The sequence below is a fragment of the Varroa destructor genome, unplaced genomic scaffold (assembly GCF_002443255.2).
Source record: "Varroa destructor unplaced genomic scaffold, Vdes_3.0 BEIS01000002.1, whole genome shotgun sequence".
NCBI lineage: Eukaryota > Metazoa > Arthropoda > Arachnida > Mesostigmata > Varroidae > Varroa > Varroa destructor.
Genome location: NW_019211455.1, coordinates 52,561,425 through 52,577,282, shown reverse-complemented (window position 1 = coordinate 52,577,282; position 15,858 = coordinate 52,561,425). Strand labels below are relative to the sequence as shown.

The window sequence follows — 15,858 nt, the reverse complement described above, 5'->3', positions numbered from 1 at the left end:
ATCGAACTTAATTGTATGAATAAGGACCAAGTATATTACTTTGCATACCTTCCTCGGTTATTGGCATATACAATTTAATTATATTTATGTATTATGTATTAATTAACTGTAGCAATTTGCCAGCTACCAGCAGTATGCCACACTGGCTCAATACGCCAGCAATCACATTACCAGTAATCTGCCTCCTACTACTACCAGTCCCTCGGAGGTGTTTCGATGCTTGAAATCTTGTGCCTTTTCCTCCGTTCTCCTTGCTTTACTCAGTACGCGGTACCCCGATCCGCGCTTTAGCTTCATCCTGTATACTGCACGTGACAAACGCATTAAGGCGGCTTTGTCTAGCAGCGCGAACCACAAGCGCGATATTTTATCAGAAAGTAATCGTAAAAAAAATTAAATTTCATTAATTACATTTACTATTAATATTTCTTAAAAATTAAAAACAAAGAACTAAAAAGCTAGCATTAGACACGTTTTGTGCGTATTTTAACCATGCCATTGAGTCAGGTTCCATAGTTCTACGCAGATGCGATCAGACGGAAGAGCCAATGAACCATCATGCATCAAGTCTCTTAAACTTTCTAATTATATCTGAAAAACGCATCGGGATATGTATCCAGAACTTTACGAACGTTTTCTATTGGAATTCAACAGATAAACTGATGTCCATCATTATTGAATTTTTGTAACGTCACTTTAATCATGCATAATTTTCATCTTCATGTATACCATTTTCGAACTCTTTTTTTTCTAAAAATGTCTGCGATAGCTCACAAATAGGTAATAATTATATAGGAATTTAATAACATGTTTAACTTAGTATTATTTACTTTGCTTAGTGAAGCGTAAAAATGAAGATTATAAATACTAATAAATAATTAAAAGGTGTTGCCTAACTTTCGCGGTAGAATAAGTATGATGAAAAACTGCCATTAACCAACCCATATAAAGACTTATAATTCTTTCTCCTGTAACGCTACATTCGTCAACTTGCTAGGGTAAAGCGTTTAAAGATGCTGGTACGATAGCAGACTTGAAAGAGGGCATATGTAGAGAACCGAATAAAAAGACTAAAAAAAAATAGAACCATATTTGCTACGGAACAGGGAAAAGAGATTAATAAAGCATATTCTTTTTAAATATTCAGATTTTTTTTTATTTAATGTCATTTTTCATTATAAATTAACGTACATTCAATTAGTATGCCAAAAAGCCTCCTGAACGACACTTTCAATTTAACTAACTTCAGTCATGATTAATTGGAAATTTCAACTCTATTAATATAGTGAGTGCTCAGATTATTATCATAATTCTTTACATTTATTTTACGAGAAATTAATCAAGCACAGATACCTTAAACATATTTTTTTCCATGACACTTTATTACCTATGGCTTTCTTTGCCATAATGTAGTTGAAGCGGTATCATTTCGTGTGATTGTTCTCACAGCAGATTAAAAACGGTTCTTACCACTTTGCTATAAATTTATCAAAACAAACTAGAAACCATATTCTAATAGCGTCTGCGCTCACCATTCCGTATACAAATATAGCAAATCTGTAAGAGAAGCAAATGACTTTTCTCTGAATCCATAGATTGACACGGAAATCAATCAGTCATGAAAGACCTTAGTGAATGAACGTTGCTGCGGTGGTGTGGATTGCGCAGCCTTGCGCTAAGCACATCCATCTCATGCGCAGATCACAAGTAGCAGTCATCGAACATGTAAATATAAACAGGAACAAAATGCCGACTTCGAAAAGCGTCTACTCGAGCCAATGGAACGGCGCATGCTGTCGCTCACCTATTCTAAATCCTGATAGTGTTGATCGGCTGTGAAAATGGTAAGTCATTGTTGTGTATCGAAAGAGAGTTATATGACTGTTTTTTAAAGTCATAAAAAACGTGTTCTCAATCGATAACGGGTTATGGTATGTACAGAAGAGATTGTGATTTTGTGGACAGAAGATTTACTTTGTTGATAGGATTATGCAACCTATATGTTCCCCGAACAGCTTCACCGATGACAGTTTTCCTCAAGCCTGTTTAGGTAGTTAGTTGCCTAGCCTATTTACAGATGAACAGAACAACAATCAACGTGTAGTTTAGTACTTTTACAGGCCAAAATATTACGCCGTCGTAAAACTATAGTGCATGTTTAAAGTGCATTAACTATCATTTGCGAAAGCTTTCGTAAGCAAGACCTAACAAAAGTGATTTTTTACGTTAGTATAGCACCTTTAAAATATTTTCGTTGATCTTTTATTTGTCAAGTATCCAGTTTAGTTCATTTACGCATTTGCATATCATTTTATGGTAGACCTTTAAGTGATACTTTGAATGTGTTTAAGGCCCTTTCTGTCGTAAAGTAAATTCAAAGGTAGTGAAGGTAGGTGGCTAAAGTTTGTTAGTATTATTTCTTACATTATTATCGGTTGATTAGTACCCGTTGGCGACAAATCAAAAGAAGACACAGGCATATATTTTATGCCTTATAACGCTGCTAAACCGTGAATATGGTACATATATAAAATCATAACACCCAACTAAGTATGTCTAATACGAACTTCGTAGTGACACACAGTTGGGGTGTCTATAGTTCGCCAGTTTCTGTCTACTTAGCGATGATATAAAAAGAAAAATAATAAAATTGAGCCAATTTGAAATTCTCGTAATGATAGAAGCTCGTGAAAGGGCTGAAATAAATTCTGTTAAAGCAAAGGATTAAAACAAAATTCTGTTAAAGCGAAGGATTAAAGCACACAATGCCTTTTTAATATGCTTAAAAGCGTACATGTATCTGAGAAAAAGTTGAAAATACGTTAATATTGTTTTATTAGACCAAAGTGTGCATGCAGTCATCGTAGATATAGCAAATATCTGCTGCAAAATCTGTACCGTTCCGCCCAGATGAAATTGTAAATAGCTAAAAATTGGTCCCGCTCACTGTGTTAGTTATAACAGCTAAATAGTGACAATTATTGTCAAAATATATTCCACGTATTTCCTGCATATACCTTTGATTGTAGGGTCAGAATCAAAGTGGCTCCGGGGGCGGAGGTAAGGAAGGTCAGGAGAAGGAGAAAAAGAAGTATGAGCCTCCTGTGCCAACGCGGGTTGGCAAGAAAAAAAGACGCGCGAAGGGACCAGATGCTGCTTCGAAGTTGCCTTTAATTACACCGCACGCCCGTTGCCGACTAAAGCTGCTCAAGCTCGAGAGAATTAAAGACTACCTGCTTATGGAAGAAGAGTTCCTACGTAACCAGGAACGACTAAAGCCCCAGGAAGAACGGCATGAAGAGGAACGCTCGAAGGTCGACGACCATCGAGGCTCACCCATGTCTGTCGGCACCCTCGAGGAGATTATCGACGACAATCATGCCATTGTATCGACATCGGTTGGATCTGAACATTATGTATCGATATTGTCATTTGTTGATAAAGACCAGCTGGAGCCAGGTTGCTCGGTTCTGCTCAATCATAAAGTTCACGCAGTAGTCGGTGTTCTTTCAGATGACACTGACCCAATGGTTACTGTGATGAAACTTGAAAAGGCGCCACAAGAGACGTACGCCGATATTGGCGGTCTCGACCAGCAAATTCAGGAGATCAAGGAGTCGGTAGAGCTTCCCCTTACCCATCCAGAATATTACGAAGAAATGGGTATTCGTCCACCTAAAGGCGTGATCCTGTATGGTCCACCAGGCACCGGCAAGACGCTGCTGGCGAAAGCAGTTGCCAACCAAACGTCGGCCACATTCCTTCGTGTCGTCGGTTCAGAGTTGATTCAGAAATATCTCGGCGACGGGCCGAAGCTTGTGCGAGAGCTGTTCCGTGTGGCTGAAGAGCATGCCCCAAGCATTGTGTTCATCGACGAAATCGATGCGGTAGGGACCAAGCGTTACGACTCAAACTCTGGTGGTGAACGTGAAATTCAACGTACTATGCTCGAGTTACTCAACCAGTTGGATGGGTTCGATTCACGAGGTGACGTGAAGGTTGTCATGGCAACAAACCGAATTGAGACGCTCGATCCAGCTTTGATCCGACCCGGCCGAATTGACCGCAAGATCGAGTTTCCATTACCCGACGAGAAGACAAAGCGTCGCATCTTTACAATACACACGGCACGTATGACCTTAGCCGAGGACGTGGCTGTTGACGAACTGGTCATGGCTAAAGACGATCTATCAGGTATGTTTATTGATTTTGTTCATACAATTCGATGGACTGTACAATTTTTTACTCGGTCTTAACATAGACTTTACCACTTCTGGTTTCCACAGTAGTACAACGCGTCTCAGAATTGCCTTTTCGTTATAGTTCACAGTACATATCTTCAGTTAAAATTGCATACTTCACGAATATTTGTTTGTATGTTGCTTGATTAGATAAGTCTACTAGACAGCCAGTATATACCGTTTATATCTGACATCATACCTCTATTTTATAAAGTCACCAGAAACAATTTATTGGATTTCCATTGATTAAACCTAGATTCTTGAAAGAGTTGATAATTTGCTTCAATGCGTATCGTGGCGCGTTGCAGTATGCTTTACTCTGCTAATGATATCTAACGAGATCTGTGAGCTGAATTTGTTTTCCTTTTTTTGTGTACAGGTGCGGATATCAAGGCCATCTGTACTGAGGCCGGCTTAATGGCACTTCGAGAGCGCCGAATGAAAGTGACCAACGAAGATTTTAAGAAGTCCAAGGAAAATGTTCTTTATAGGAAGAAGGAAGGCATGCCCGAAGGACTCTACCTTTGAAGGACGATCACGGAAATCGAAACATCTTCCGTTCAACAGGCGAGCTTAAGGCGGTTTATAATGGTCCTTTGGGTTTGCTTGATGTGTGAGGAAGATGGACGAAAGATAAAAGATCTAGATAAAAGAAAAATATACACATGAGAATAAGAGAACCATCCTGTGCATATTAATAATATGAAATAAAACCGTGCACATGATGTTTGTAAGCTAGATTCATTTACCTCTGAATGGTCACCAGTTATTAGCGCATGCGGTGTGCTACCTTCTTAAGTGATAAACTCACAAAGATGATACATGGGTTAGAAAACTAAATTCTACACATCCTCTGTGAACTCCAATTTTATATTTGGGGAACTAGGCATAGGTAAATTCATAAAGGGAATAAAAAATAATCCAGTTTTTTTTAAAATAAGACTTTTATAGTCGTTTTACCTTTCACGTGATAAAGGTGTATTTAAATAGCAAGATGTAAAAAGTTATATCTACATAATTTTTAACTATATAATAGCAAGTTTCTTTACGAATGAAAATTGTAAGTTCCAACATTCTGTGAAACTGTTCTGAGTCAGTTTTTTTACAACGATTTTAAAACTAGATGTTAGTGAATAAAAAAAAAAATATAAGTGTTACTTTTCCGCTTTTTACAGCAAAGGAATTATGGCTAGTTCCGTTATTATAAGCACTACCTTTTAAATAAATTCATCGTAAAACTAGGTTAAAAATAGCAGCGTCGCTGATAATTATTTTAAGGCACGTTCTACTTCAAGAATCAAAAATAAGAACATCATTCAATATTTCTACCTGTAGGTAGTGGATAAGAACTAAAGAACTAAAACTGCTGTTCGTTTGCTTTTATTTTCGAATTTATTTAGCTCCACAGTCCTTTTCTAGTGTGTGCACATTACTTCATTAGATAGCATCAAACTATATCATATTAGTCGTAATAATAGTATTTTAATCCTTGCAATGGTACAATACATTATGCGGTATTGTACGCTATATGTACGGATCAACCCTGTATGTTTAGTGTCTTGGTATGTTTGCTTGTTGTTACTGGTGCCTGTGTCCTAACAATGTATATATATACACAGATATCTAATAAACAATTATTTATTACAATTTATTAGTAAATGTAGTGACACTTTTGCCACCTAGTGATGATTGTTTCCGTAACTGCGAGAGAAGTTTAATGCTTATTGAGGAGCTGGAGTATATTGATCCTATATAAAAGAGAACAAAGGGACAAGGTGGATATACTATTTCGCAAAAGACAGGTTTGTCCGCGATCACCATTACACATATTCTTAGTTGCTAATTTGACAGTCGCGCTGGTAGAGGTTAGTTCTTTTTTTGATGGTTAAAGTCGGAAATTGATCAAGTAGTCGAGGTTTGCGAGAAACAATTTAGACTTGCTTGCTTGCAAGGAATTATTAAGTAATAGTCTGCTTCAATTAATAACCGCATTTTATAATGATTAGTGCTCGAAATTTATTGTCCAACTAAAGAGTTCATGGTAGACTTTTTGCCACATTGTTTTTGCATCAGAGGAGAACAAACTAGTACAGGATTTTTGCGATTGTCGAGTATCAATCTCTAAATATGCAAGCACTATCGCCCCTTAATTCCGGCAGAAAATACGAGTTCCACTACACTGTGTTTCGGGAAAAGTTGTTTATCGTTTATTTAGGAAGAATAGTACCGGTATGAAAACTAATTGGCCGTTACCTTACATTATAAAATATTGTGGACATAGCAATCTACTACGCTGAAATTTAGTGGCGTGATCATTATTGGTGGAAATCACAAACAGCTGATTTCTTCCGCCATTTTATTGTAAGTTCGTACAACAACTGGCTTGCCAATCGTTCGATGGTTTAACTGCGTTCGTAGATGCAGCCTCTCATCGATGTGCGGGGTATATAACGAGAAACAATAGGCATTTAGTTTAAATCACGTTTAGGACTGACTGGAGCGGTTAATGGGATTGGAAGTCTACATAAATTAATGTACAATCCAATGCTTATCTCTATATAAGAACCGTGATTTAATATACTGTCAAATATCTTAATAACAAAATCACACTCATGTACGCTTTTCATAAATAACAGTAGCAATAATAATAATATAAGGATTAATAATTTGTAAAACACAAAATATTTGTAGCTTATTTGCGTTAGCTGCTAAGCCAGAAGCAATTTCTTTTAGTTGTATGGTTACTGAGATTTGATTTTGGTTCCGTAAACCGAAAAATCACTAAGCACAATCTAAATAATCACGCTAAGTTTTTTTTCAAGGCTGCAGTGTGCAGCCTTGTGACCAGTATGCGTATCTTAACCCTGCGGGAAAAATCAAAGAAAGAGAAAAAGTGAGAGAGTATTTTTCAATTCATGTTTTTAGATACATTGAAACTGGATTACGAGCTAAGCTCTGTAACGTTCAGCATAAAATCAGTGAGATCTTTGATTTAACAGATCTTTTCCAATTTTTTCGCTTAATAATTTCATAGTTATATTTCACAGCGTCGGGTATAAGCAGATTGTATCGTTTCCGTTTACCCTTTAGCTCAATATATGTCTTGGGTTTGTTTTCAACTCTCGACCTATTTTGTTCTATGTCCCTTTCTAACCTTCTATCAGTGATGCTCAAAACGAATCTCCTGTCTCAAAAATAATACCACGCACGCATGTACACAGATAGTTGACGACGTATAGGAAATAAAGGTGCATAAATCAGAGCGTCTGAACTCTAATAATTACACTGTGCAAGAGAATAGTAATGCAGTGTTTCCCTGTAGCGGTGTCCTACATCTAGTAGCAGGATAAACCGTAATCAAGGGAGGCAACCGCCTTGTTAATACGGAATAACAGACAGCTTTCTGCCGAGTCGGTTAGAGCAGTCTCAGTTTGCCAGTGACACTGTTAACATCTTCGACCTTGCCAAAAATGGACAGAACGGTCAAAGATCCGGCAGGTACCTGCGTTCGGCCGGCGTCCTCGACGAGATAGCATGGAAGATCCTTCTCTTGGGCACTCTTTTCAAGATCTAAAAGCTCTTGGGTGTTCTTACCTTTCAGGCAAATTTTTGTCTCACTGTAATGCATAGATAGTCAGAATTGAAAACGCGTTAAAAAGGCCAGTCTTCATACTAAACGTAAATAAGTGTATAAGTTTATCTAGACATTCAAATGTAGTAACAAGCGGAAATTTACTTGGACGTGCTCATAGAAGCACGAGAACATAAACTCACCCTGAATCTTCCCAGGCGCAAAGCATTCGACCGTATCTGAACTCATCGCTCATTAGAACCCGAAAAAGGCCCACAGCCGCATGACCCACTTGTGCTCCAACTTTTCCCGTTCCCATGGTTAACTCGCCGTTAATAACAAACACCATTTTATAGAGATCTCCCGACAACAAATCGCCTTCATCGTCAGATGAAGAGGCCGACGAGCCATCCGGAGATGACATAGCGTCATGTAAACTCCACTGAAAAACAATAGAGGAAAATATGGAAACCATATCAGGTCCAGGTCTGTGTTTTAATGATAATCTGTCAATTGTATAAAACCTTAAACAAAAAAAAAAATTTATTAATATGGTAGCATTATTTCTTACGGGCACGACTATCGCTTTTCTGAAGAAACTGCAAACTATGTATACTAGCCAATTTTGATGTCGGTAGTTGTTGGAATCTGTTGTGACGTAATTACTGAATAGGTTAGCTGTTGCTAGGTTGAGCTGATATACTAATGACGCATTTCCAATTGTTGGAAAAGTAAGTCGTGCAAAAATATTGCTACAGTACGCACCCCAGGCGGCATTTGACTGCTATTTACTGTATCAATGCTTTCAAATAGCCAGGTGGCTGCGGAATCTGCTGATGAATTATTCGTGTGGTAGAGAGCTTTTACAGCGTCGCTTTTGCGAATTCCCATCGACATCAGCGCACGAAGGTAATTCTTGTTTGGCAGCCACCTTGAAAACGCCATTATTCACATAATGAAAAATTGTTACATGAAGGAAACTTTTCACCAATATAGAGCTAGCTAAATTAGGAACAGAAAATTTAAATAATACCTTTGGCCTTCTTCTAAAAATTTGTAAAAAGAAATACGAAAACGTACGTATGTTCAAGAAAGTATAAGTTATTAGTCAGCCTCATTAAGTACACCGACATTAACTAATACAATAGGCGCAATTGTGACTAATATTGTTTTAGCTTTAAGCCTCATTTACTTCATATCCAAGAAAAAACTAAATATGAGGTAAATTACTGATTTTCATTGTTGAAGATTAGCTCTAACTGAAACACTACTATTATTTCTTGAAATCAGTATAAACTTTTCACTTGAAGAGGTCCTAACACGTTACAGACCTTATTCATGCTTTTTTTTTTTAATTGCCATCAATAATTATTTAAATCATCCTTTGGTAACTTACTTCTCGTCCTTGATTATCTTTTTTTTTTCAGTTTTTTCTCCATGGGACCCCTCTGGAACGTCGTCCCCAACTTCTGACATGTTTGCGACTACGCTGGTCGCATCTACTCGGCTCTCAGCGCCTTCAGGGCCCACTCGTTCGCCTTCCATTATCACTAAACAGTTGGAACAAGAGGTTAATCTACTACTCTCTCGTTGCTCTTTAACATGAAAAAAACTAAAAAATACATAATAAACTGTTATGGAATGACTGTCAAGTGTATCCGCAAAACAAAAAGCAGCAGTTTAAACTTAGTCATTACTGTACACTATGGCTCAATTAATTGAGAAAAACAAACAATTAAATTAGGGACTTGTAGATGTTAAAAAAAACTTGTCACGTAGTTTCTTGCGGTTGAAAGGATAGCATGACAATAGGCACGCTTAGTAAATACATTGTTTTCGAATGTTTTTAGAACATAGGATCATGTGTTAGCTCCAATGCACGTGATACTATAGGCAGAACGTTAAAAATAGCCTTTTCTAATGCACAAAGCTATCAGTCCTTGTCTGAATTGCGCGGCAAGTTATGTAATCGCTAGTCGTAATCGGGATTTAACGTTTAATAAAATAACAAATATGAAAGCTGTCATCCAACACAGTCTCTTCAGCGCTTCTTAAATCTTAATATATAATCGGTCACACAGTAATACTGTACGACAATGGAGGTGGCAGATAATAAAATGCCGAATTTTCTACTCAGCCATGTTAAAATGTTTCCCTTCTCTAAGTAACCACTGTGATCATTCAGCAACGAGGCTACCAGGCACGTGTTCGGGCAGTAACGGTGAAGAAGATCCAATTACTTACCTATGAACTGAACAACACTGTAGATTCAGCTGACACTGAGTATTACAGGAACCTTATAAGATACCACAATGTGAAAAAGCATAAGGTCTTCGCTAGTGTTTATTACAGGAGACTTGTCTATGCAGTCACCCAAACACGTTCGAATTGTCCATTTTCACGGGACTTGGACAATTCGGATATTTCTGCAAGCAGCTTGCTCGCACGCCTATAGGCGTAGCTTAAGTTACGCTCCATTTGAAAAAATGTAGCTCCTTATTTTCTGGTTTTTAGAATAATGCCCACATAATATCTGAATGTTAATCATTATCGAGTAATTATATCGATGTGGTCAACGCGTTTGACGTGCATTCTGTACTGTCCAAATGGGCGGACCCAATTCGATTGGGGCGCGTTGTGTTTTGATCGCATCGAATGTGGGAAAAATGCCGGTTTTTCTGAGTTTTTCATCGTTTTAAGTGGCTGTTAAGGTGCTGGAGATTGGTGAGTAAGCTGTAAAGAACAGTTATAATATTCGTCTCTACAGAACTTCTAGCGCCAAAGGTGCCCAGATAGCCAAATTCGGTTGGTTTAGCATTGTTTGAACATGGAATACCAGCCGCAGTCATCAAGATCGGCAGTCAACTGTTTCGCTGTGTCAAGATTGATAAATTAAAATGTTAGTGAACATTTCGGTGCTGAATCAGATTGAAGTGCTCATATATGAAATTTTCATTTCGTGCGGCACGTTGTCGTAGAAATAACCATTACGGTGTCAAGCAATGTCTTTTGCCCGCCAAAGCTTTCTGGTGCAAAGGTTCCGATCATTGAAGTGCCATAAAATTTAATCCGACTCTTCTTCACATGGAAGTAAATGTTTTAATATGCCTGCCTCTAGAAGAAAACAATAATAAAGGCGGTTCATGAAAGTCAATGTATTAATCATCTCATTACAATTGTTATATAACGGCAAGTAAGAATAAATGATTATATGGATATGCTTTCGTGTAACAATGTTTATGCTAAACATATGACAACGACAATAAAAAAAATTAATGATTACTTACTTTAAGAGACTTATGAAATGGAGAGCGACCCGAATGGGTTAATTATATGCATGGGATGGGAGTGCTTCAGTGCTTATATTAACAGATAGTAGTGCTGTCTTCCTCTGCCCAATCCTAAATGTCATTTAGGCATCACTTTCCATTGAACAGTTTAATTAGAATGTTAGGATAATTTCGTAATAGAAATGAATGCTGCTCTCCTCAAAGCTTTGCCACTCAATTGATCTACGTTAGATTTTTGAGCGAACTTAGAGATGTGTGTTATGCTGATTATAGCATGTGTTTGCAATATTACGCCTTAATTATTTGTGTTCGCTTTCTGTCTGTTCGGAATACATCATTCAAATCTACATAAGCGAAATACCCGTTCTAAGCTCAGAAGGTAGTTTTAGGCCATTCATTTAGCCAGCTACAAGAAAACCGCCTTCTGTGTATCTAAGAGCACTGATGAAACAGCGCTTGACAATGCACTGTTTTGAACCCGTTTTCAAGGAAAAGGGAAGCAAGCCTTTAGACACTCATATATCTTCAATAATAAACCAATTTTTTTGTTATCGAAGGTCTCTTATCGAAAGGACGGTATTTGCTTAAGGTTTTTTTCTTAAAAGGTCTTTTGGCTTTCCAGTATCAATGTTAGATATAGAAGTTTTGTTTGACATCCTTGAAATGCTTTTTAATTAGCCTAATACAGTACTTTTTCGTCTTGGACTCTGCATTTTCAGACTGGTGCTAGGTGTCCAATTATTGACGTGACAAACAACGACCACTATGGCTGCGATGTCCGCGAATGCTGTCAACGTCTCCGTCTCAGTCGAAGTGGGCCAGGAATATGCCGTTCAGGAGATCCATTACGATGGCCAAGAGGTGTACACCCAACCGCCTACTATGAGCGAAAAGCTTAGTAAGCTTGCACACAAGATCGACTTCAACGCAGATGAAGATGATGTCACAACAGAGGAGACCAATGCTAAAGCTACGTTCCAGCCTTCATTGTGGCCTTGGGATGGTGTACGCAACAAGTTAAAAGCGGCTCTTACCGAAGTGTCGGTTCTTGCCGACGTGTTGGCAATCGCCCGCGAGAAAAAATATCTCGTTCTTGACCCGGTTAGCCAGGAACCGGTTGAACATAAAACGAACGTTATCCTTTTGGCAAAGAAAAAGGCATTAAATGCTGCTGGCGATATTTTACTTAAGGGAGCGACCAATTTACGCGGAGCTACGCAGCAAGAACAAATGGGCCGTCGAGTCAGCACAGACTTCCATACAGAGCTTCTTCTTATGCGACAATCGTGGCGATTGCGAAAAGCTGGTAGTTCGATTCTCGGCGATCTGAGTTATCGCAGCGCCGGATCACGTTTCTGGCAGAGTGGAACCTTTGAGGTGACAAAAAGTGCTCACGCCCTAGCCGTCTCTCAGGGCGAAATTGCTGCTGGTCAAAATCAAGGACAAGACCTTCAAAGGCCCCCAAGTTCCGTAAAGATTACCTTGCCGAGTGAACTTGAAGGTATCAGCTATATACAAGTCACAATACAAAAAGGTAAGCAACTATATCTGCGGACCTAAGTGCGTTTAAACAAACGAGCTTAAACAAGAACTGCACAAAACCGACATTATTTGCTATAAATACTGCAGCAAGTAAAATTCTAGTTGGCACGAGCATTTCCTATTATTGAAGTTACATATAGCAGGAACACATATTAAATAACACGGAAATAAACTACCTTTTTTTTCGTTAGATATGGAGACCATTGCCAGTGGCTACCTTTCGATTAATCTGCCGCAAGATGCATTTTCTAAAGTTGATTCACCTTGGCAGCAGCGCTTAGAGGCTGCCCAGAACGTACTCTTCTGTAATGAGCTGTTTGCTCAGCTTGCCCGCGAAGCAGTTCAGCTGCAGCCATCAATACCGAATCTCGTCGTTGGCAATCTTATTACTAGCACGGTAAGCTAACGCGAAGCGCAAAATTAAAGCAGTAAAAATAAAATCAAACAATTCCATTGGTTTACATTTGGTTGCGCAAATTATATTTACATTGTATAATATCATTATTGTTGCTCTACGGCCCTGAAAAGCTGGAAATTATTTCACTATACTATTTCAAATTTATTTTAAATAAATAGTTTTATAAACAATTTCCTGAACTTATTTCAGTACTACTTCACTAATACATCAAGATTGTATCAAGTTGTTATATGTTTGATTCAATTAACAAAACCTCTTGCATTTTGCTCATGAACATTAGCATTGCGAAAACAATAGAACACTTAATAGAGTTTAGTCAAATTGTTTATCTAAGTAAGTATATTTATGTTGTTTATCTACTAGCATCTAATAAATCAACGAGCTCTACGAATAGCCGACAGGTGCAAGCACGATAATCGAGCTTTCTTCTGAATCACTGAATAATTTCCACCCGTTGTTACAGCTGTTTCCTGGTATGCAGATGTCCATTGGCCTTTGCCATCGGACGTTGCACGAACGCCGACCGCAGGTGCCTCAGTCTCGTTTGGATCACAAACACGTCCTTGAACACTCACTCCATCAGCTTCTACGAGATTTCCATTTCAACATACTGCACCATTCGATGCCACATCCCGCATCGGCACCATTGGGCTTAAGCAAGAGGCAACGTTTGGCAGGGCCAGAAGCCTACGATAGACATACCCTACTGGAAATGGCAAAAAAGTAAGTTCTCATACTCTATGCTCAAATATGTGGAAGGCATGAAAGGGGCGTCTAAAAACTTTTGCATTTATTGCCATGTTATGTTGAAAATATATCAGTTAGTACTGTACGTAAGTCCCCTTCTGGAAATTATAGCTATTCGTGTTTTTGGTTTGAAAATTGCACGTACAAAATACATTCTGACCAGATAATCTGATTTAGATTCGATAGAGTCGTTTGCGTATAATATTTTTTCAGTTCATTATTTCATTTCCGCTCAGCGACTTTGTGTTAGTCAATTGCAAACGTTGTTGCGTAATGAACTATTGTCTTAATTACGTTTTGACGTTTTATGCGTTCCATGGATTTGACTTTCGTTCAAACAGCGAAACAATATTAGAGAAGATTATTGCACAGACCCAGCACGTAGTTTTGCGTCTTGGTGCAACAGTTGTCATTGACCAGTTTGCGACCGAGGTGAAGGATCCTCTGATAGTATCACACTGGGTCGCCATGTCATCGCCAACACAGCACTCAGTCAAACTGAAGCTTGTGTCACACGGTTATGAGAACATGTGCCGTACACCGCTTGTTATCCATGTTGGCCAAAAAAGCCTCAAGGCGATCCTAAGGTAAGAATCCATTGACCAGTTAAATAACGGGATTCTCCGGTGAGACCGATTGCTCATGTAACGAAAGCTGAGAAATCCAATCCTAAAATTGCGAAGATGAAGTTAATAAAGGAAGAAATTAATAAATTCAGTCATTTTTTCATGTTCGGTTTATACATAATCGTCGTAGTGGTGCAACGAACAGTGTCGGGATGATTCACTTTCTTGCAATGGTTAACCGTAAGGTAATCTAACACTGTGTTCCTGATCTGACGTATGCGTTTCTGTTTCATTAGAGATGGCCGTGTAATATCGCTTGGTTACGAGCCTACGGAGTTGCGGTTTTTGCTAATGGCGCAGGTGGCACAACATCAGGTCTCTGCGGTACAGACTCTAGCTAAATACGTAGGATGGAAGGTCCTTTCGACCTGTGGCTCTGTTGGCGTTGGGGGTGTTGAACCTCTGGGAAACGCAAGCTCCATCGTAATGGCTTCACCTAACGGCGAAAAGTATGTTGAACTTGCGGCATTAAGTGATTATAATCTATGAACATGTATTAGTTTTAAATAAGATAGATTGTTCTATGCCTAAATGCATTGTCTGTGTATTTCCCTTTTGAAATGTAACGTACTGTAATGACGATTCGGTTAGCCCACATTTTTTCATTCACGGTAAACTCTCAATCTCTAAAAACACTGTATCCGTAAGAACACATACATAGAGCTCTTCTACTTACTTTGATATAGTAATTGTCATCATATTAGAGTTGTATTTTTCTTATGTTATACCTTTTTTACGGTAAATATTGTTCGGTTTCCCCCTTTTTCTGTTTTAAGCGCTTGTTTCAGTGTGTGTTCTTCGTAAATATTGGGTTGCTCGTGTTTATATATGTGGTGGGCTACGATTAATGGGTACTGACCTTAGCAATTATCCTGTTTGCTCCGTTTTGCAGAATCCTTGCTGTAAGGGTGAGTCCCGGTACGGGTGTTAAGGTGTCACTTTCGTCCACCCCTCAGCAGCAGGACTTTTATCCTTCATCGTTAGTCAAAGACCGCAAGTGGCACCTCCTCAATGGACCGTTCAAGGAGGTGTCACTCGATCGAATGCAAGGCAAAACTTTCCTCAATAAAATGGAGCACCTTATGGCGGCCCTCACAGCGTTACAGTAAACGAGCCCACCGTGTAACGTTTACGTGTTTGCACTCTTTATGGGCTATGTAGAAATTTTAACTCGCAATTCCACTAGAAACTGCTAGGATGGATGGAAGATGATTTTGAGAAGGATTATTTCGAAGGGACCCATTCAAAATAAGCTTTCTCCTAAATGACATACATATGATAACGATGATAAGTTGATAGCAATTTATGAGGCGGCTTATGTTGAGCGCCAGTGTGGTGCGTGGTTTCAATGTATGTATTATTTGTAAATAAACTCAACCTTATATATATATATATAATCTTATATACGGATTCGTCGAAAATC

The 15,858-nt window shown here is 38.6% G+C and overlaps 3 protein-coding genes and 1 long non-coding RNA gene across 11 annotated transcripts in view; 3 read left to right on the top strand and 1 right to left on the bottom strand.

The window, feature by feature from the left end:
• The window catches only part of LOC147757990 (uncharacterized), a 25,282-nt gene extending 23,549 nt beyond the window's left edge, over positions 1–1,733 (top strand). Inside the window, exon 4 of the long non-coding RNA XR_015321635.1 lies at positions 1,596–1,733. This is a non-coding gene — a long non-coding RNA (uncharacterized LOC147757990). The remainder of the gene's footprint in view (positions 1–1,595) is intronic.
• Positions 1–9,357, bottom strand: part of LOC111245891 (putative peptidyl-tRNA hydrolase 2) — a 12,180-nt gene extending 2,823 nt beyond the window's left edge. For 3 of the 4 annotated variants that reach the window (XM_086980682.1, XM_086980681.1, XM_022794853.2), the window contains exons 1-5: positions 9,209–9,357; positions 8,578–8,743; positions 8,016–8,254; positions 1,533–7,858; positions 172–338 (exon numbers count right to left, since the gene is read on the bottom strand). In XM_086980682.1, coding sequence (XP_086836808.1) covers positions 7,657–7,858; positions 8,016–8,254; positions 8,578–8,743; positions 9,209–9,357 — 756 coding nt within the window. In that variant the 3' untranslated portion in view covers positions 172–338; positions 1,533–7,656. Of the gene's footprint in view, positions 1–171; positions 339–1,353; positions 7,859–8,015; positions 8,255–8,577; positions 8,744–9,208 lie in introns of all 4 variants that reach the window. The other variant, XM_086980683.1, reaches the window with a different exon arrangement.
• Rpt2 (26S proteasome regulatory subunit Rpt2) lies at positions 1,836–4,981 on the top strand. 2 transcript variants are annotated; one of them, XM_022794842.2, is made up of 4 exons: positions 1,975–2,050; positions 2,352–2,389; positions 3,030–4,194; positions 4,621–4,981. In XM_022794842.2, the coding sequence occupies exons 1-4, from the start codon at positions 1,990–1,992 to the stop codon at positions 4,767–4,769; spliced, it is 1,413 nt and encodes a 470-aa protein (XP_022650577.1). In that variant the 5' UTR covers positions 1,975–1,989; the 3' UTR covers positions 4,770–4,981. The 2 variants fall into 2 exon arrangements, with proteins under 2 accessions (XP_022650581.1, XP_022650577.1); XM_022794846.2 differs by lacking the exons at positions 1,975–2,050; positions 2,352–2,389 and adding an exon at positions 1,836–1,931.
• MED17 (mediator complex subunit 17) lies at positions 9,246–15,858 on the top strand. 4 transcript variants are annotated; one of them, XM_022794840.2, is made up of 7 exons: positions 9,246–9,382; positions 11,822–12,636; positions 12,836–13,041; positions 13,526–13,785; positions 14,151–14,396; positions 14,672–14,884; positions 15,328–15,858. In XM_022794840.2, the coding sequence occupies exons 2-7, from the start codon at positions 11,868–11,870 to the stop codon at positions 15,542–15,544; spliced, it is 1,911 nt and encodes a 636-aa protein (XP_022650575.1). In that variant the 5' UTR covers positions 9,246–9,382; positions 11,822–11,867; the 3' UTR covers positions 15,545–15,858. The 4 variants fall into 4 exon arrangements, with proteins under 4 accessions (XP_022650575.1, XP_022650573.1, XP_022650574.1 ...); XM_022794838.2 differs by lacking the exon at positions 9,246–9,382 and adding an exon at positions 10,362–10,536; XM_022794839.2 differs by lacking the exon at positions 9,246–9,382 and adding an exon at positions 10,362–10,711.